At 37.6% G+C, this 22,653-nt stretch overlaps 1 protein-coding gene across 2 annotated transcripts in view; it reads left to right on the forward strand.

Annotated features, from left to right (window-relative positions):
• Window positions 1-278: 278 nt before the first annotated feature.
• LOC107561401 (dihydropyrimidinase-related protein 2) overlaps window positions 279-22,653 on the forward strand; it is a 26,636-nt gene continuing 4,261 nt past the window's right edge. The window contains exons 1-12 of one of the 2 annotated variants that reach the window (XM_016245843.1): window positions 279-592; window positions 1,086-1,397; window positions 10,325-10,413; window positions 10,615-10,799; window positions 13,545-13,709; window positions 13,864-13,925; window positions 16,507-16,587; window positions 16,952-17,020; window positions 17,123-17,243; window positions 19,889-20,045; window positions 21,435-21,576; window positions 21,794-21,964. In XM_016245843.1, the coding sequence (XP_016101329.1) occupies window positions 1,146-1,397; window positions 10,325-10,413; window positions 10,615-10,799; window positions 13,545-13,709; window positions 13,864-13,925; window positions 16,507-16,587; window positions 16,952-17,020; window positions 17,123-17,243; window positions 19,889-20,045; window positions 21,435-21,576; window positions 21,794-21,964 (1,494 nt within the window). In that variant the 5' untranslated portion in view covers window positions 279-592; window positions 1,086-1,145. Of the gene's footprint in view, window positions 593-1,085; window positions 1,398-3,690; window positions 3,959-10,324; window positions 10,414-10,614; window positions 10,800-13,544; window positions 13,710-13,863; window positions 13,926-16,506; window positions 16,588-16,951; window positions 17,021-17,122; window positions 17,244-19,888; window positions 20,046-21,434; window positions 21,577-21,793; window positions 21,965-22,653 lie in introns of those variants that run through there. The other variant, XM_016245844.1, reaches the window with a different exon arrangement.

Genomic DNA, 22,653 nt, shown 5'->3' on the forward strand with positions numbered 1-22,653 from the left:
CGTTAAGAAAAAGTAGGATGGTTAAATTTCTCGCGATTCCCTTCTTTAAACGAGACGTAACACAAACGTCCTAATACTGTACGCTACTGTACGCCCATCTGACATGTGTGCATAAAAATAGCTCAGACGGAGCACAAGAACGCGTCCCGTGTGAACTTCCACTAAGTCATAAACTGCTTCATAACCTCCGTGATTCGTCGCGGCTCCAGCGCGTGGTGCTGAACGGACAGCGCCCTTAACTTTAACCTGCATGGGCGTGGCGCTTCAACCCACGGAGCAACGACTCTTTAAGACTGCAGATAAAAGAAATACAGACAAACATTAAGAGTCATTATCCATTCTACGACTAAACCTAACATACATTTCTCTTTGTTTACCACATCCAACGTGTGTTCACCAATCATGCAGAGCGAACGCTAACAAAGGTAGCCTATCTCACAATAGGCATTAAGTGACAAGTCATCCGGGAAAGAGCCCTCAGATATGGACACATTACATCTTTAACCCTCAAAACCCCGCATCGCTTCCGCTGTTTCTCCTCTCCTCTCTCCAGCAGAGCGTCACCCCATCCTCAGTCGGTCTCGCGTCTAATGTACGGTAACATCTCTGGATTTGCTCTGAATGTTTGTCATCGCTTCAGTAGATATATTAACATTAAATCCTGATGTGTTGCGTTTAATAACAACATCATTTGCATGGTCCACATTTATTTACATTCATTCTTCGTGTTTTGTATTGGTCAGCAGATTGTATTGTTCAATTTGGGCATCTTTTCTAAAGGGCTTCTCGTTGAAGCTAGTTGCGATCAATTGCATATTAATTTGCAAGGGCTGAATGGTGTGGATAATAAAATATATTGTTTTGGCGAATCCTATGTGTTATCCTGAAGAAACGCTAATGGATTGTTTTTATTGTTTCACTTAATTATTTTCCTCTTTGAGGATTCTTATTTATATTGTTAATTATGTTTACATTCCATTAGTATTCCTTTAAGATTTCTCTGGCAAGTGTAGGAACCTCCTCGCTTCACATGTAATGTTGTTTCTCACCTCCCAATGGAAAAAACTAACATTTCACATCCACAGAGCTCTCTAGCTGGAGGTTTACATGCCTTTGCATCCATCTGAAAGTATACACTGAGAGAAATGTCTGCTGCCGGAGATGTGCCTGCGTTCTTCCAGAACATGGGACGCTCCAGCCCCAACCAGCCACGGCAGAAATTCTGTGGCATGTTCTGCCCAGTGGAGGGTTCGGTGGAGAACAAGACACTGGACTTTGACTTGCTGTCATCAGGGAAAGGTCGAGTGATCCAGAGGCAGAAGGATATCTCCAAACCACGAAAGGTGGAGATCAGGAGAAGTACCGGAAAAGAGATTCTGCAGAACCTAAACGACGAGGTAAGAGCTGCAGGGATTGTGCACTGTCATGTGGGTGAAAACAGTAACAATATTGCATATATCAGTCTTCATTCAGATGCAGCCTCCCTTGCTTGTAATAGCAATCAACTGGGAAAAATTTGTTATTTTTGAGTTTTAATGCTTTGATTTTCAAAAAACAAACAAACATAGCTTTGTGTCTATTTATGTGCCCAGATCTAAAACAAATATTCCCATAATGTAGCTAAAAAGGAAAGCTGGTTCTGTAGAATCCAATCAATTATAAATACTGGTTTGAAGTCATTAATATATGTATGTATGTATATATATGTGTGTGTGTGTGTGTTTAGTTTTTTGTTTTTGTTCTACTAATTTGCAGTCCATATTACACAGCTAATAATTTGCAGAATGCTTGATTCTGATTGGTCAGTCAGCGTTCTGTTGTCAAATATTTATGTATAACCTCTAAACTTTATATTTGACTTTTCCCCCAGCAATCAATCTCCTAAACTGCTAGTTTCATAGTCGTATCTCTCTGCACTCTCTTTATTCTCATATGACAGAATAATTTCAACTCACTGTCCATTTATTTAGTAAGCAGAAATATGTGAGATAATGTCCAGTGGTGATCATTAATCATAAAATACCCCCATTCAGGATGATGCGAATTCTGATCACCCTATCTGGGTTTATTTTGTGATAATTACCAACTGACTGTGCAATATTTCGTACTTATTTTTAAGGTTGTTGCGGTTGAATAAAATCATTAATTATTTTAAGGCTCGAATATTTGCTGTTCTCACAGAAAAAAGGGGTCAAGGATACATAAACCTTCTTGTCATTATACCTTGCGAAATGAATTTAAAAATAAGGTCAGCCCTTCTAGCAACAGATCATTTGAAAATGTACAAACTGTACGAAATTAAGCTGATTAAAATATCTAATATGTTTTTTTCACAGTCCAGTTCTTGTTCCTAAGAGCCCAATAATTCAAAAGGCTGTATGTGTGGGCCTTGGTATCTGGATGCGGTAACCATAGCTACAGAGACAGTGATGCTGAGCTATGATTGAAGTATGCCCCACTAGGGCTTTAAGAGCAATAACTTGGGACCTGTTAAAAGGCTCATAAGAGTTAATTACCTCAGCTCAGAATTATATTCAGAATTACTCTCCTTTTTCACATAAGTTATAGAAGAGAAAATTACAGCCATTTCACTGAATGTTGTTAGTCAGTTGATATGACAGGGCTTTTATACATGGTAACATGATACAGTCAATAAAACACTCTGTCACTCAGTCTACCAAAAAGGAAATAGTTCTATGTTTGGCAAGTGTGATTTAAAGCCACTCTTATGCTTTTTTTTTCTTCACTAAGAGGCCTTAATGACTGCAGCGATCAATAGCATGTTTAGGTCTACTGCATTGAGACCAAAGCAGCCAGAAGGACCCGGATATTGAGTTGTAGTGTTTGCGTATGATATAAACCAAGATTTGGGTCAAAGATTAACTTTAAGAAGGCATTAATTGTGGTATTACATACTCTTCTGAAATGCTAGAGCTAAAACTTTACGAACATATATTGTTTTGTTACTCAATGACAATCTAAGAAACACCAAATAGTGCCTTGAGTGTCTTTTTTTATGTTAGTAGTGATATATAAAGATCATTTGAACATCTTTGTAGACACACAGTTAAGTCACATTTATTTGCAAAACTTGTCGAACCATTTATTTTCAAACCATTTTCAAACATAATATTCAAAGTAAAAATGATTTGACAAAAATGCTTGCATCATGAATATCAAGAGGTTTTCTTAGGGTTACTTTATTTGAATAAAACAAGCCTTTGCATAAAATTTTTGTTTGTGTATATATACGTATATAATTAAAAAAAAATAATTAATGAATTTCTTTTTTGCTTCTTGACTGTGTCAAGATCAGATCAAAACTGATCAAATGTTTATTAAAGAAATGTTCATATTTATACATAATATATTATGAACAATGAATAATAAAACAAAGTTGCTTTACAACTACATTTGGCAAGAAATGTCTGCCTTTTCATTTTTTTCCATATATATTGAATTTTTTTCATATGTGTGTGTCATCAATCTGCATAATTGTTTGCATACAAATAGTTTATTAATCATTGCACAGTTTTCGGCAGTTTCGATGAGATCATGCAAACGCTGATCAGTGTGCCATTACAGCCATTGGCTGAAACATTGGTCACCCTCTCTGGACTCAGAGGAGGAGCTGCAGGCTATCCAGGGCGGGGTTGTGCGCATGCGCGCTGCACTCCGCTATGAAAATCTCTCGTTTTGTCTCAGACAGGCTGGGTGGATTGGGTGCATCAGTGGAGAGGAGATATTGGGCACAGGTCCTTTGTCTTTTACATTTCCAGCGCTTTTACCTTCTCCGTTCGCCTCTTAATTCCTAAAGGACTACACAAATTGCCCCAAACCAAGCCATTTCCCCTCCCAAACAGATCGTTGCATCACATTGATAGCGGTTCATCAAAGGGAATAGAGCATAAAGAAGATGTCTGGCTATCAGGGCAAGAAGAATATTCCCCGCATAACCGTGAGTTATGGAATATCTTCTATAATTATTTGCTAAGAATAAAGCATGTTTAGTACTATTTAAAATAGTGTGAGAATAAATGTACTTGATTTGCTGATCCGAACTAAACGCAACGCTCGCTGATCCCCTTCTCCGCGTAGCTACGTTACATTACGTTGCTCAGGTGCTTGGAGCCGGTAAACTTGTGATGTTTTAGCGAAATTAAGCTGCCAAAGTCTTTAATTTATGTCTTGAAGCAGTACTGCAGCACGGCATTGCGTTCTAGGGCTGTTATGAGGTTCACACCCCATCTATGAACGCGACGCAACAAAACCTGAACGCTCCCTTTATCATTAATGAAGCTGTTTACGCCGCTAACCCGCGTTCTGGTTGCGTCGCGTCGCTCGCGTTAAGCGTTCCTACACGGCTTGTTACAATGTGTTGCGAATAAACCACAGCGTTCCAACGTTTATTGAATAATTGCACTAAAACAAGCAGTTGTGAGAAACCTGACGCGAACACATCGTGTTTGAGGGAGCGGTACAGGATAATGGAAAAACGCGTGGCAAACCTGGGGGGAAAATCAGCAAATTTCCTCCCTGAGGCAGTGGGTTTAATTGATCAAACCTGCATGGCCCACATCTATGTATTTTTGCATTTGGTAAAGCCATGTATTGAAATAGTTGTCTGTAGAGTCACAAAAGAATAGACATTATCATCCCTCACCACCCATCTGATTATAACATATTTATATGACATGCACCTAATTTGATCTGTTTTATAGTAAAACATGCTGGAAATAGCTGTTCGGAGACGGTCGAATGCAGCTCCCACTCGGCTCGGCTGGTGGCGGGTGTGCCTTTGTTTCTTTTCAAAGGAAGCCCTTTCGGCTGAGGTTTGGGGGAGAGCTTTAGGTCACCCTTTTTAGATTCCCTAAGCAAGGTTGAATGAGAAGTAGGTGGGTTGTGGTTTCCATCCAGCATGTTAAGGAAACCGCATCCAGCTCTTGGTAAGATCTAAGAGGTTGGAGAAAAGCCAGTCTGAGAGTAGCACGTGCAGGATCGCATGCAGAAAAATAGGCAAGAACGATGAGCTGTCTGAAGTGTGCATAGAGAGAAATGCTTGTAGAGTTGTCTAAAGCTGTCTGTGCCACACCCCTATTACAGTGGCTATATTTTAGTGTTGCGTCTATGGTGCATCAACGTTTGGGAAAGTAATGGGAATGGAATTCACACTTCCAAACAGATCTGTCGACTGACATCAAATGCCTCCCTAGTGCAGAGGTCGCTCGGTCGATTTTTACTTGTTGTCACAGCTAGGCCCCGTCTGTCATCACCCCTTGTACTCTAGTGGAATTCATGTGCCGTCTCGACCCGAAATTGTTCGCCGTGGACCTCCCAAGCACACTGTGACCCAAATACCTTATGCATAAATATTGTCCTTCTTTAATGCTTCAGCACAGCTGGGTGAATTGTTCTATTGCAAGTCGTAGAGCGGATATTTAAGAGCAATTGGCCATGCAAACAACAGACTGTCCATCTTAGATCTGTATTATCTGTGATTTTGTCTCCTGCATAAATAGACCCAGGCGTGGTTTGGATGCACACATAGTTGACACACAAGCATATGGCAGCATGGCTGGTTTGCTGGAGGGTTGCTGGAATGGTTAATGGGTGGGACGGGGTGGACCAGCTGCATTGGTCAGCTGCGCAGACAGGCGGAGGAGGGTTACACCTTATTGAGCCTCATTAAAGATGAATGGTAGCTTTAATTCACCACCTGCCTGGTCACTTTCAGCTGTACTTATGAGGTCAGATATCAGAGAAGAATTTTTATGTTCATAAATTCATTTACTGCATAGTCAAATTCACTTATTTTCAGTGTCATTTTATTTAATCACTTACTGGCATTGTTATGTTACCACTTATTAGTTCTGTTACATTCTTGTTTGCAGTTTCTAGATTTTTCAGCATCAGACCTACTGTAAAAGATCAAAATACATTTGAGTAAATAAATAAATTTAAAGTAAGTAAACAAATGTTCTTTTTATTTGATTTAATATTTATATTTAATATTTGTTTTTATATAAAAAAATGTATTTACATTTATTTTAAATAAAGAAGATTGTTTTAATATTTATTTAGATTGACTTTATTCAATTATTTAATTACTACAGAAATATATTAAAAAATATTTTTAAATATTTATCATTTTCTGTAGTAATTAAATAAATAATTACTTAAGTAAAGCAAATGTTTGCAGAAATATTTATTAAAAGTATCAATTTTAGTGAATACATGAATTAATATTTATTCATTAAAATAAAATGATTAGTTTTATTTTGTAAACAAATATGTTAATAATATGTAAGTATATGTGTGACATGTATGCATTTACAGTATTCATTTATTATTTACTAAATATCTATTTATTTATTACTCATTTAGTAATTACTCAAGTAATTATTTATTTAATTACTATAGGAAGAAGAAAGTTGTATTTGAAATATTTCCCATCTTTCTGTAGTACTTAAATTAAATAACTTTTGTAAAGGAAATATTTATTAAAATAAAATATCCTTTATAATAAATGAATGAATAAATATTTCAGATAGACCATTATTTGTATTTAGTTAATAATTTAATGTAAGTAATTTTTTACAGTATTAATTTCATTTACTTAATAGATGATAGTTGATAGATAATAGATGATATATATATATATATGTGTGTGTGTGTTACTTAATTATTTAATTACTATAGAAAGATCAAAGTTTTTAAATATCATCGTTTGTGGTAAATTACATTAGTAAATTAAATAAATAAATATTAATAAAATAAAAAATATATAAAAATAAAATGTCGTCTTTATCTAATGTAGAAATGTAAGAAATGTATAAAAAAACAAATATTCTTAAATAATTAAAAATGTATAAGGAATTAAATATTTATTAAAAATAAAACTACACCATCTTACTTTTCCATGTTTTTTGTAGTTTGTGAATGTGACAGTGTAAAATGCTGTGATTCCAATAAAACCCCTCCTCAGCCCAGTTACCATGGCAACTGCAGCAGCTCCAGTGCAACCCAGTGATCTGTCCCAGAAACCACTGCTGACCTGCTGCTGAACCTCGTGTTCACCCCCAGCACAAAGCACAATATCCTCTCTGACTCGTACCAAGCAGTCTGCCAGGACCGTGTTTTCTTACCCGCCAAATAACATACAGGATTTCCATTCATAACGACTTACCAAACGGCTATGTTTGCGCCTCAAAGGGGAAAAAGGCACCAAGCACGCAAACAGACAAGCCACATATTCCGTTTTCCTTTAAGAGGATCATATACGGATCAACCTGACAGCTAGAATCTGGCTCAACTAAATCTGATTCGAAACAATCGAAGGGTGGAATTGCAAGCAGTTAAACCCAAAGACTGGAAGTCAGTCGATCTGGATTATTATTTAGTGCAAATGAGCACATAGCATCAGCATATTTCTTCAGGTCTCAAATGTGACGTCCTTTATGGTTCATACAATACTTTTGATGTACATGGACATTAAAGTGTTATTTCACCATGTCTGTTTAAACTTCCATTATCATTTATGGCAACCAGTAAAATAAACACGCTGACCTGAAGACTTCCTGTCAGTGTTCTCATGCACTAAGTATCCAGCACTTTGTCTCTGGAAAAGGTCCAAAACAAGCACTAGTTCAGTTCATAGAGTCCACAGCTTTTTCAGACTTCCTCTAATTAACCTTACAACCTTTTTGATGATGTCATAATACTTTAGCCCAATGTCGATGGCTCTGATTGGTCAGTTTGTGCACGGAGACTGAGGAAATGGATGGCAGTGATTGTCTGGGTTATGTAATGCATGTTATGATGCAGCTGTTGAGTGTGGCTGACCGCCAAAGCCACTTGCAAGGTCCCAGAAGCCCCTCGGCAAAAATCTGGACATAAAAAGTAGAAGGCATTCTTCTTCTGTAGAAGCTGGGATTGGTTTGTCTATAAATTAAACTGACTAAAGGTATATGAAAGCTAATGAAGCCCCATTTGGTTTCAGTAAAACCGTATCTGGTGTTGTTTTCTTGTTAATAATGTTGTGGGATGTGTAGTAGGAGATGTCAGGTCACTGGAGCAATTTCTTTCATCGCTAAGTGAATCAGAGCTGGGCTTGGGAAGCCACCCAGGGCCTCATGTTGCTGGGCTGCCAACAAGCACGCAAAGAGGCAGAAACGCAGACAGAGCCGCCATTGTCCCCGTGCGGTGCAGAGAGCCTTGTGACTGGAATTGTTCCACCTCTCCCCTTTCAGAAAAATGGCTGTTCTTCTGGGGCCCTGAATGTAGAGAGATTCCTGGGTGGCGGCGTCTATACCGGGGTGTGTAGCCAACTTTAACCTTCATACTGTAGGGAGGCATGATGCTGTAGGGAAAGATAAAAACATACAATTTTCGTCTTATTCACTCAATGCTTAGAAAATGTATTACGTATGCAGCTAATTCAGGAAAAACGGACTTGTTTTTTTAATTAAGAATTTGTTCTTGTTCACTTTATTGTACTGTCGTATATTTTACTCACTGAAGCGTGAGACTGCTTTCCTGCCTCCAAAATTTGTAAATAGCACAAATCAATAGCATGTTGAACAAGCTTATTGAACAAACACTCCCTTCACTGAATGAATCAGATTTTAATATTTCAGGTTTCAGGTTTAATATTTCAAAAATTTATTTATTTACTTATTCATTCATTCATTCATTACTCATTACTTATTCATTACAGTTATTTACTACACAAAGATGAAAGTTTTATTATAAATATTTTTCATATTTCTGTAGCAATTAAATAATTGATTAAGTAATGTGAGTAATTAAATATTTATTCATTAATTACCAGTTAAATTAACACTTTTTCACATTAACCACTTACTAGTATTGTTACATAATTGCTTATTAATAACTTACTTACTTAATAACTTACATTCTTGTTTACAGTTTCTAGGTTTTTCAGAATCAAACCTACTGTAAAAAAAACACAAATAAATGCATTAGTTTAAATAAATAGTTTTTAAATAGTTATTTGCTTCAGTATTTATATGCAATGTTTGCTTCAGTATCTGTGTATTAAATGTGATTTATTTATTAATGTTTATTATTTATTAAGTAATTATTTATTGAATTACTACAGAAAGATGAAAATTTTATTTTAAATATTTATCGTCTTTCTGTATTAAATAAACACTTAAAGCAAATATATGTCAATATTTATTCAATAGAATATATTTTATTTTGTAAATAAATGAATAAATATGTATTTACAATGAAACTATTGTCTGTATTTAGATAATAAGAACATAAGTAAATAAGTAACGATTCAGTCTTGTTCACTTCCTTGTACTGTCTCATATTTTTATTTCACTGAATTGTGATTGCTTTCCTGTCTTCAAAGACTGACTATAGTATAAACCAATAGGATTCTTGTGTGGGCTGTGAAGGATAATTGTATTGGTTGAACCTACTGAACGAACACGCCCCCTTCACTGAATGAGTCAGTGTTTTTAATCAGAGCAAGACTTATGAATGAACTGTAACATTCCGTTTGTGAATGAACTAAACAGTTAATACACTGAAAATGAGTATCTGCATGTAGTTTGTTCAGTTCAGCATGTGAGTCAGTCTTGTTCAAAACGAGATAAAGGTGACAGAAGAATTTTGAATGTGTATAAATTTGTCAAAAATTACCATACACAATTATTTAGTAAACGTTGGTAGATTTGTAAATATGCATACATTAATAAGACTTCTTGGGTTTTAGGCCTTGTGTTTTTATCAAATTAGTTGAGTGCATGATTCAGTAACTCACTCATAACACAAAAGATTCTGTTGTTGCAGCATAAGGTAACCTATAGAAATGCTCACTGAATGAATCAGTAAATTAATCAGAATTAATCATTTTGTTGAACAGCTTTAAAAGATTTGAGTAATTGAGATGTATCAAAATCCCCTTTAATAATGCAGTACACATTAGACTAGAAATAGCAATCAGCTCAGATTGTAAGGGTGAACCAGTCTTCCAGGTTCAACTGAGCACGTTGTAGTGCAGTGACAGATAAGTGTTCCATGGTGAACATGTGTTTATAATTGTAAAGACCACAGAATTCGCTGATGCTTCTTATAAAGAATGTGTGTGACGCTATTGTACTGCTTTACAAGCTCTGATTAACTGGCTCCTGGATAAATTTGTATATTTACATTGAGTCTATATTTAGTCACAGCTTCAAACACCATCTTCACCTTGCAGTAGTGTTCTTTAGTGCTGTCCCAAGGTGAACAGACAGTTTGCACTTGCACTGCGATAGAATACTAAAGCGACCTTTATCTGTCGTTACAGAGTGACCGTCTCTTGATTAAAGGGGCGAAGATTGTGAATGATGATCAGTCGTTCTGTGCCGACATCTATATGGAAGATGGCCTGATCAAGTGAGTGTAAAATATATTAGGTGAACTGCTCCTTTAGTAGTCTGAGGTTATAAGGTTAATGTGTGCATAATATGCCCTTATATCATATGACACATAAAGAGATAATGAAATAGCCTTTGGAATTTAGCCCTTGAATTTAAATTAAGATTGCTCATATTGTATAACTCATATTGCATTTTCATACCTCACTCTTACATACAGGCAGATTGGAGAGAATCTGATAGTGCCCGGCGGGGTGAAAACCATCGATGCTCATGGGCGTATGGTGATGCCGGGTGGCATTGATGTGCACACGCGCTTCCAGATGCCTGACAGAGGCATGACTGCTGCGGATGATTTCTATCAAGGCACCCGTGCTGCACTGGCTGGAGGAACCACCATGATCAGTATGTGTCCAACTGTCCTTAGTGTGACGAGTTTGAATCCAAGATTAGCATATCAGCTGCCCAGAACTTCATAGCAGCAACTTAGCAATGCCATAGCAACCACATAGAAATGTCCTAGCAACTACCCACAACACTGTAGCAACCATCTAGTAATACCCTAGCAATCATCCACAGCGCCATAGCAACCACCTAGCAAATGCCATAGCAACCCCCTGGCAGCCACCAACAATGCCACACAACCACTTAACAGTGCTCTATCAACCACTAACAACACCAACAGGTGTTGCTAACAACAATCACCCACAGCACCTGGAAAACACATAGTAAAACACTACTCAGAACAGCAACCACCTAGCAAATGCCCTTGCAACTACCTACAACACCATAGTAACCATCTAATAATGGCCTAGCAACACCCTGGCAGCCATCAACTATGCTATAGCAACCACCCACACCACAATAGCAACCACCTAGCAATGTTCTAGCAACCACCCACAATACCTGGGCAAACACGTAATAATGTGTTAAACGCTACTCGGTACAGCTTAGCAACCACTAATATCTAGGGACTAGACAATCACAGAGACTTGAGCCAGTAAACAATGTCTTAGCAACCACCCACAAGACCATACCAACTGTGACAATGGTATAGCAACCACCTAGTAAATGCCCTAACAACTACCCACAACACTATAGCAACAATCTAATAATGCCTTAGCAACTCCCTTGCAACCACCAAGAATGCAACAGCAACCACCCACACCACTATAGCAATTATCTAGCAATGCTCTAGCAACCACCACAACACCATAGCAATCACTTAGCAACACCCTGGCAACGACCCAAAATACCATAACAACACCCTAGCAATGTTTTAGCAACCACCCAAAATGTCCTAGCAACACCCTGGCAACGACCCAAAATACCATAACAACACCCTAGCAATGTTTTAGCAACAACCCAAAATGTCCTATCAACACCCTGGCAACCACCCACAACACCCTTTCAAAAGCTTTGGTGTTTATCATAAAGACTAGTAAATGCCCTTGTAGCTACCCACAAAACCATAGCAATCATCTAGTAATGCCCTAGCAACACCCTGACAACCATCCACAATGCCATAGCAACCACTTAGCAACACCCTAGCAACTACTCACAACACCCATACAAACGCTTAGTAATTTTTAAACACTACTCAAAACACTAAGCAACTGCTAAAATCTATGGACCAGAATATCATAGAGGGTGCGTCTCAATCAGCTCCCTAGCTCCCGATCTCGTGAATCAGTAGATCGTGTACACGAAATTGGTCACTGGTGAGTTCCCTGACTGACTGCACGTTAGGACAGTGATCACTCGAATTCCAGTGACATGATTACGTACAACGTCAACGGACAGCATAGTAGAACATCATCATTGGAATTAATAAACAACAGGCAGGACCAATCAAATGTTTATATTATTTTTTATTCTCTTTAAAAACATCGTTCTGTTACATGTTCCTACAACATTTCAGCCGAATATTAATTATAAATGATAAATAGATGTGTTCATTACCTGTCTAGCGATGTGCGTTTATGTTGAAATATCCAAAAAATGGTCCATATTTTCAAATCTTCTATTGCGTGTTATTTTATTTATCTCGTTGACTCGTGTGGCTTATGTTTCACGCTTCAGAAACGTGACGTTATTTCCGGTAAGGAGCATATGAGCGCTGATGCTCCCTAGATTTTGCAGTGCATTGTGGGATTTTTCAGGGAGCGAAAATTCCAGTGCACTGGATGGATTTCGCGATTGAGACAGCCCTTTAAAATGGCGGACTCCCTGATCAGTGCCCTTACTACTGAACAAGGGAGCTGATTGAGATGCACCTAGAGACTTGGGCCAGTAAGCAATGCCCTAGCAACCACCCAAAAGGCCATAGCAACCACCTAGCAACAGCCTGGCAACCCACAACACCTGAGCAAATGCATAGTAATGCAATAAACACTACTCATAACACTTAGTAACCGCTAATATCTAGGGACCAGATAATCATAGCGACTTGGGCCAGTAAGCAATTCCATACCAACCACCCAAAATGCCATAGAAACCACCTAGAAACACCCTAGCAGCCACGGCAATACCACAGCAACCATCTAGCAATGGTCTATCAAACAAAACTTACAGTTTCTCCCATTTGCTTGTAGTCTTAATATAGGATGGTTCATCCAAAAATGAAAAAGCTGTCATTATTTAACCTCATGTTGTTCAAAACTTATATGATTTCTTTCTTCTGTTGAACACAAAAGAAGATCTTTTGAAGAATGTTGGTAACCAATGGTAGCCATTGATTTCGGTAGTATTTTATTCCATAATACAGTATGGATATCAATGGCTACCATCAACTGTTTGGTTACCAATTTTCATCTTTTGGTAAACTATCCCTTTAAATTATGGTTAGAGCCGCTTTTCAAGAACTATGCTACCTTTTCCTAAGTGTTATGAAAGCTGTAATGTTTTGCTGAGGCACCTGTATTCTTTATGATGCAGCCGTCATTGAAAGTGTCTGACCTCAGTGCAGACAGGATGGAGACAGTGCTTAAAATAACACAAGAGACTGTTTTAACATCTTCATTGTCCTCATTTCAGAGCAGCATTATTAACTGATTTGAAGTACTTATTAATATGTAGGAGTTGTTTAATATCTGTCTAACCACTTCGTGTGTGTGTGTGTGTGTGTGTGTTGTGTGTGTGTGTGAACAGTTGATCATGTGGTTCCTGAACCCGGGACGACTCTGATCTCGGCCTTCAATCAGTGGCGGGAATGGGCGGATAGCAAAGCATGCTGTGATTATTCTCTTCATGTGGACATCACTGAATGGCACAAGGGTGTTCTAGAGGAGATGGAGGCGCTCGTCAAAGATCACGGTAAACCGCTGTCGACATCTGTATCTGCTGTACAAACCCAGCAGAGTTAGTGAATACTGCATCGCTCAGGAATTCTGCTGCTGCGCTGTTTCACTAATGTCTCACGGACTCCTTAATTTCCCTCTGTAATTTCATCCCCCATCTTTGTGTGCAGGCGTTAACTCTTTCCTCGTCTACCTGGCTTACAAAGATGTTTTCCAGCTCACTGATTCCCAGGTATGGCTTCCTCCATGCGATGTACCTACAGCACCTACTTGAATCTTACAATCAGTCTCATGAAACCTGTCAAAACCGTGGTCATATTTAACCATAAAATCAAAAGGGAGAAATAAAAATTATGAAAATTAAGCCTGTTTTTTGGAACAATAATGCAAAACATTTGAATGGTCCTAAAATATATTTGATATCTTTATATATGATTTTATATATTTATGTAAAAATAAATATATTTTTTAATATTTATTTTATATAGTGTTTTATTTTGCAGTTTAATGTGACTTTGTCTGCCTATGCACTTACAAAAAGTATCATGGCTTTAGACATGTACCATGGTATTTTTAAGTACATTTATTTATTTATTTATTTACTTATTTACTTATGAGTTTGCAGTTTAATGTAGTCTCGCATAGCCAGACCTTCAGACTGACGGCTGAAGGTCTGGAATCCATGGCAGCTTTCATTGGCCAAAGCCCGCCCATGAGGCCGTTTGACCGACATGTCAGACAACAAAATCACAGTTCGTTTCATTTCAGCGTCACGTTTCGGGGCGTGGAAATGTCGCCAGCCACAATAACAGACCAGTCGGAAAAACTCTCGACCGTATTTTAAAGATTCTGTGCCACTAACTTTAAATATTTCACATACTTTTGAAAATCCAGCATTTAGCTGATCCAGATAAGCGCTCGTCGTCACAGTTGTAAACACGACGGCTTTCTTCTTTCATGAGGAGGTTTGCCGTTACGGCATCTTTGTTTCCAGGTGGAACGTTATAGAACGCGACACACACGTCTACCGGAAATCCTGTAATTCAACCAATCAGATGACGACTTCGACACTCCTGAAGTGTTTCCACTTTTGTGTGCCCCATGAGGCCGTTTGACCGACATGTCAGACAACAAAATCACAGTTCGTTTCATTTCAGCGTCACGTTTCGGGGCGTGGAAATGTCGCCAGCCACAATAACAGACCAGTCGGAAAAACTCTCGACCGTATTTTAAAGATTCTGTGCCACTAACTTTAAATATTTCACATACTTTTGAAAATCCAGCATTTAGCTGATCCAGATAAGCGCTCGTCGTCACAGTTGTAAACACGACGGCTTTCTTCTTTCATGAGGAGGTTTGCCGTTACGGCATCTTTGTTTCCAGGTGGAACGTTATAGAACGCGACACACACGTCTACCGGAAATCCTGTAATTCAACCAATCAGATGACGACTTCGACACTCCTGAAGTGTTTCCACTTTTGTGTGCCATATGCATCAGACGTTTAGCCAACGTTCAGTGGGCGTGATGTCTGAAGCTGAGACTTAAGTTTAATGTGACATTTCTTCTGGAAAGAAATCCTGACTATTCATTTACAAAAACTGTGACTTTGCCTAACTATGTAGGGCTGCACGATAAATCAAAACGGAATCGAAATCGCGATTCGACAGAAGCTGCGATTGTCATGCGTATCTTTCAGTGAAGCACGGAAGGATTTATTTCAAACACTCGACTGACGTTATGAAGTGAGTTTGGAGTAAAAATATGTTATTAAATGTGGTATTTTCACATGCTTTCAGATGGAGCAGCATTTACTTCACAGAGCCGTAGTTGACCGAGAAGCTATGCAAACAGCTGTCATTATCGTGAACGATTTCTTCGATTTCAGAATCGATTTTTTTGTGTAACTTGTCAGTGAACTACGGCTCTGTGTAGTAAATGCTGCTCCATCTGAAAGCACGTGATGATGATTTCCTGCTGATTACAGAACCGGCTTTACTAACAAAATGCGCATGACAATCACATTCGATTAATCGTGCAGCCCTATAACTATGCATTTACAAACAAACAAGCAAAAATATTTATTTATTTATTTTATTTATTCATTCATCCATTCATTCTCCCAGATAATTCTTTGATTCTGATCGGTCAAATAAAGCAATAAACCCCGTGAAGCCATGGTTTACAGTGAATTTATAACAGCTAAGGGGCGTTGTTAGGCACGACGCAAAGCGGAGTTAAACGGAATAATAAAACAGTTATTCCATATACGTAGATACGTAGTACAAAATATAACAGCAAATAAAGTGTAATGATATTAATAAAAACATTATTCTTCCGCCAAACAATGTAGTTATGTAGTTTCGGTTGTGGTTGCAACAAAGTGGTTGCAGAGCAACACAGAGAAGTAAACAAAAGGTGTATGTTTGTAGAGTAATTTACAACAGCTTCGAACGCGGCTCAACCAATCAGAAGGACCGGAACTATCCATTTTATAACATGGAATTCAGCAATCAAAATGATTTTTAAAATTACAAAACATTCTGCCATCTGTTACCATCACAGTACCATGGTACCACTTTTAGGTGGCACAGTACCAAGTTTTGGGGGGTTAGGTGTTTATGTTATAATTCCTAATGACAATTGTGAGAAGAAAAAAAGAAATCTAAACAGAGTCCCTTGGCAATGTATAAACAGATGATGCTTGAATAGTCTGCCGATGACCGTTACATCTGTTTTAAGCATGCTTCGTCATTTGCCATTCCTTTCTCATTGTCAGCCTTTGTGTGACTTCGAATGTGTGTTTGTGTGCAGATCTACGAAGTGTTCAGTGTCATCCGGGACCTCGGGGCCATCGCTCAGGTCCACGCTGAGAACGGAGACATCATAGTCGAGGTGAGATCTTCAGAGGGGCTACACAGACCAGCACTGAGCTCCATTACTCAGAGTTACTATCAACAATAAACTGTTTGGAGATGTTAAATCAAAACATATGCTCCACAATGAGCGCTCAGACTTTATACTGGCAAGCAAATCCAAAGCAAATATTCCTACATGAGCTTGATATACTTAATTGCAGATGACTTTTGGCTCGCGGTTATGTGTATTTATCATGATCAAGATAAGCAAACTCTTTGTAATGAAGACATTTTTAATATAGACAGTATATTGGGACTATGGCATCATGATTTACGGATTCAGCCATCTCATGCTACTCTTATCTTCCCATCCTGCTCGTTTTCTGTCTTTCTTTCAACAGGAACAGCGCAGGATTTTGGAGTTGGGTATCACTGGACCAGAGGGACATGTCCTCAGTCGACCAGAAGAGGTGAATGGCAGTGAATTCTGGGAAAAGACGTCTATTTTCCCATGTTTCCAAAGTTCTGTTGAAGAAAACATTTGTACTGAATTGGTTTTATTGATCATTTAGTTGGAGGCGGAGGCAGTGAACCGCTCCGTAACAGTGGCCAATCAGACCAACTGCCCTCTTTACATCACCAAGGTGATGAGCAAGAGTGCCGCTGATGTCATTGCCCAGGCCAGGAAGAAAGGTGAGAGCCAAAATGGAGAACTCTATTTTCAATATGGTGACTCTAGGAAAGGCCCGCCTTTTGTTTAATCAATCAAGTCTGGACTGGATCCAAACCTAGTGGAAACATTCAAGGTTGAATTACCACCATGGAAGAACGTTCTGAGGTGGTTTGATCTAATTCCATTCAAATGAGGCATTATTATTATTACGTCTGGACAAGCAAGGCAGGTTTTATGAACTGGGATGCATTGCAGTCCTGCAAAAAAATTATAATAATACAGCATCTATGACTCGATGATGTTCTTGGCTAGACGGCAAGAAATGACATCATGGTGGTCGGGCTCTAAATCAAAACGGAATCGAAATCGCGATTCGACAGAAGCTGCGATTGTCATGCGTATCTTTCAGTGAAGCACGGAAGGATTTATTTCAAACACTCGACTGACGTTATGAAGTGAGTTTGGAGTAAAAATATGTTATTAAATGTGGTATTTTCACATGCTTTCAGATGGAGCAGCATTTACTTCACAGAGCCGTAGTTGACCGAGAAGCTATGCAAACAGCTGTCATTATCGTGAACGATTTCTTCGATTTCAGAATCGATTTTTTTTGTGTAACTTGTCAGTGAACTACGGCTCTGTGTAGTAAATGCTGCTCCATCTGAAAGCACGTGATGATGATTTCCTGCTGATTACAGAACCGGCTTTACTAACAAAATGCGCATGACAATCACATTCGATTAATCGTGCAGCCCTATAACTATGCATTTACAAACAAACAAGCAAAAATATTTATTTATTTATTTTATTTATTCATTCATCCATTCATTCTCCCAGATAATTCTTTGATTCTGATCGGTCAAATAAAGCAATAAACCCCGTGAAGCCATGGTTTACAGTGAATTTATAACAGCTAAGGGGCGTTGTTAGGCACGACGCAAAGCGGAGTTAAACGGAATAATAAAACAGTTATTCCATATACGTAGTAAGGTTTCACAAAATATAACAGCAAATAAAGTGTAATGATATTAATAAAAACATTATTCTTCCGCCAAACAATGTAGTTTCTCAGAAACGGTTGTGGTTGCAACAAAGTGGTTGCAGAGCAACACACAGAAGTAAACAAAAGGTGTATGTTTGTAGAGTAATTTACAACAGCTTCGAACGCGGCTCAACCAATCAGAAGGACCGGAACTATCCATTTTATAACATGGAATTCAGCAATCAAAATGATTTTTAAAATTACAAAACATTCTGCCATCTGTTACCATCACAGTACCATGGTACCACTTTTAGGTGGCACAGTACCAAGTTTTGGGGGGTTAGGTGTTTATGTTATAATTCCTAATGACAATTGTGAGAAGAAAAAAAGAAATCTAAACAGAGTCCCTTGGCAATGTATAAACAGATGATGCTTGAATAGTCTGCCGATGACCGTTACATCTGTTTTAAGCATGCTTCGTCATTTGCCATTCCTTTCTCATTGTCAGCCTTTGTGTGACTTCGAATGTGTGTTTGTGTGCAGATCTACGAAGTGTTCAGTGTCATCCGGGACCTCGGGGCCATCGCTCAGGTCCACGCTGAGAACGGAGACATCATAGTCGAGGTGAGATCTTCAGAGGGGCTACACAGACCAGCACTGAGCTCCATTACTCAGAGTTACTATCAACAATAAACTGTTTGGAGATGTTAAATCAAAACATATGCTCCACAATGAGCGCTCAGACTTTATACTGGCAAGCAAATCCAAAGCAAATATTCCTACATGAGCTTGATATACTTAATTGCAGATGACTTTTGGCTCGCGGTTATGTGTATTTATCATGATCAAGATAAGCAAACTCTTTGTAATGAAGACATTTTTAATATAGACAGTATATTGGGACTATGGCATCATGATTTACGGATTCAGCCATCTCATGCTACTCTTATCTTCCCATCCTGCTCGTTTTCTGTCTTTCTTTCAACAGGAACAGCGCAGGATTTTGGAGTTGGGTATCACTGGACCAGAGGGACATGTCCTCAGTCGACCAGAAGAGGTGAATGGCAGTGAATTCTGGGAAAAGACGTCTATTTTCCCATGTTTCCAAAGTTCTGTTGAAGAAAACATTTGTACTGAATTGGTTTTATTGATCATTTAGTTGGAGGCGGAGGCAGTGAACCGCTCCGTAACAGTGGCCAATCAGACCAACTGCCCTCTTTACATCACCAAGGTGATGAGCAAGAGTGCCGCTGATGTCATTGCCCAGGCCAGGAAGAAAGGTGAGAGCCAAAATGGAGAACTCTATTTTCAATATGGTGACTCTAGGAAAGGCCCGCCTTTTGTTTAATCAATCAAGTCTGGACTGGATCCAAACCTAGTGGAAACATTCAAGGTTGATTTACTAACATGGAAGAACATTCTGAGGCGGTTTGATCTAACTCCACTCACTCCGTGCCATTAAAATGAGGTATTATTATTAAGTCTGAACAAGCAAGGCAGGTTTTATGAGAATGGACGCACTGCAGTCCTGCAAAAAATAATAAGACAGCATCTATGACTCAGCTGTTCTTGGCTAGACAGCAAGAAATGACATCATGGTGGTCGGGCTCCAGAATAAGGGCAAGGGAATTACAGTGAAATTATATATGCCTATTCCTAATTTGGTATCTTTGAACCATTTAGGCACCGTTGTGTATGGAGAGCCAATCACAGCCAGTCTTGGCACGGACGGCTCGCACTATTGGAGCAAGAACTGGGCCAAGGCTGCCACCTACGTCACGTCCCCACCCTTGAGCCCGGATCCCACCACACCAGACTATCTCAACTCATTGCTGTCATGGTAAGAGCACTCAAAGTCTGTTTATTAGTAGTATGCATTACTAATTTAATTCGTTTCAGTGGTGGAGCCCTGTAATAAGCGTACCATGAGAAGTGAAACTGGTTTATTTTTGTGGTGTGAGAGTTGTTAAAAAATGCAAGTTCCATATTACCTCAGACGAATTTAAAGTGAACTGAAGGGTTGACTTTAAGTTTAGGAGTCTGTAATATGGTTTACTTTTAAAGATGTGTTAAGTAAAGAAATACTAATTTCTTATCTCAAGAATACTTCAATAATACTCAAGTATTATTATTATTATTATATTGTATTAGCAATAGAATAATAATAAGAAATATTATTATTATTGTTACATATGATATTTATTATATACATTATATTTATAATATATAATATTATTAATATTATTATATTAATAATTATTATTATAGTATTTTATTACAAAATAATATTCCATGTGAAGCAATAATGATAAAAATTATTGTATTTTAGTATGTATATTTATTAGCAATATTAACTATTATAATTATTGTTTTAATTATAAAATTGAGTACACAAAATTATATTCTATAAGTGAAGAATTATTGATTACATTTATGAAATTATTGTTTTTTTGTTTTTCATTAGCAATATAACTATTATTATTTTCATAATCATAATTGTTATTATTATTACATATTATATTTATTATATACATTATATTTATTATAAATATTACAGATATTATTAATTTTATATTAATAATTATTAGTAATGATTATTTATAATTTTATAACAAAATAAATTAACTACAAAATAATATTCAAAGTGAAGCAATGATAAAATTATTGTGTTTGTGTATGTATTTTTATTAGCAATATTAATTATAACAACTATTTTTATTATTATTATTAGTAGTAGTAGTAGTAGTAGTATTAATTGAAAGATGACAACATCAACAATAATAATAATAATAATTTATTATATTATATTAATAATTATTATATCATAATATTTTTTTGTATTTAATTTTATTGTTATCAATTAAATAGTGCAAATAATTATGATATTACTACTACCACTACTTCTACTTTTACTACTACTAATAATAATAACAACACTATCCAGATATCCAGTGGAATATCCAAAATATAATATTAAATTATTTTAATAAATACACATTATTATTTACAACAACAACAACAACAACAACAATAATAATAATAAAAAAATAATAAAAAATAAAATAAAATCTGAAGCACTTTTAGGGCCAAAACAGTGTGAATTTAAAAAGTGGGATTTTTGGGACCATGTTTGCTCTGAAATGTTTCATTTAAACAGGACACAATTGTGAAAAAGCATTCGCTAAGTGGAAAAATTGAAAATTGTCTCCTCATTCACTTCATGCTTCAGTGGGGATCTGCAGGTAACAGGAAGCGCTCACTGCACCTTTAACACCGCCCAGAGAGCTGTTGGTAAAGACGACTTTACCCTCATCCCTGAAGGAACCAATGGCACTGAGGAAAGGATGTCCATCATCTGGGACAAATGTGTGGTGAGGCAGAAATACTAGTCTGCAAATAATAAGGGGAGACATTTAATCACAAGCTACCACAGTGCAGCATCTACACTTCCATCAGTCATATAAACAAAATCAGTCAGTGGTCATGTGAGCCTAAATAGTCCCAGCTGAGCAGACAAGCACACTCAAGTGAACACAAACACAGCCGAGACAAACTGTCATCTCTCCCTGTGGTCCCCCTCGTTCGTAGGTAACTGGAAAAATGGATGAAAATCAGTTTGTGGCCGTCACCAGCACCAACGCCGCTAAGATCTTCAACTTGTACCCGCGCAAGGGCCGCATCGCAGTGGGTTCAGATGCCGATCTGGTTCTGTGGGACCCTGAACTCACGAAGATCATCTCAGCGAAGAGCCACAATCTGGTGAGATCTGCTGTCAGCAATGTCATGTGTGTTTTCAGTGGACCCTGGTTACTTTCCTAACACGTGGTCCTGGTCCTAGTGTGAATGATTAACTGGTGCAGGTTATTGATTGTGTTTATGTTTTCATGCCATCACATTAACGTCCCTCAGTGTAGTTAATTATTGAGTAAAGTTGTGTTCTTGTGGAAGTAGTTTGCAGTCGTGACCAGTGAACACTGGTTGTTCTGACCGAATGTTGGGTGTGGGTATGTTACTCATGCGAGGGATGTCATTCTCAGCTCTGCTGGGTAATTAATGTCTCCCTTCTGGTCTGCAGGCGTAACAGTGCGCACAACGCCATGAGGATCTTTTGTAATGTCTTCTATTTGTGTTCTTGAGCTTACAACACACTGGCTTTCACGGGTTGTGTTCTTTTGTTTGCTGGATTTTGTTTAACTTCATATCTAAATATCCGAGATTTATTTTAGAAGCAAAAGTGTGTAAGATAAATATTGTAAATAATGTATTAATATAATATAAATATTAAGATATTTGTTTATAAATTATAGGTATTATTTACATTTATAATTAATAATTTATTAATATATTTAATTCATAGTTTAATATATTTCTTTTTAATATATTTCAATAAGTAGTGTAATAATATTGAATAATATAGAATACACTTGTTTCAAAAAAATATATCTCGA

Source organism: Sinocyclocheilus grahami, unplaced genomic scaffold (assembly GCF_001515645.1).
Source record: "Sinocyclocheilus grahami isolate Dianchi unplaced genomic scaffold, SAMN03320097.WGS_v1.1 scaffold770.1, whole genome shotgun sequence".
Taxonomy (NCBI): Eukaryota; Metazoa; Chordata; class Actinopteri; order Cypriniformes; family Cyprinidae; genus Sinocyclocheilus; species Sinocyclocheilus grahami.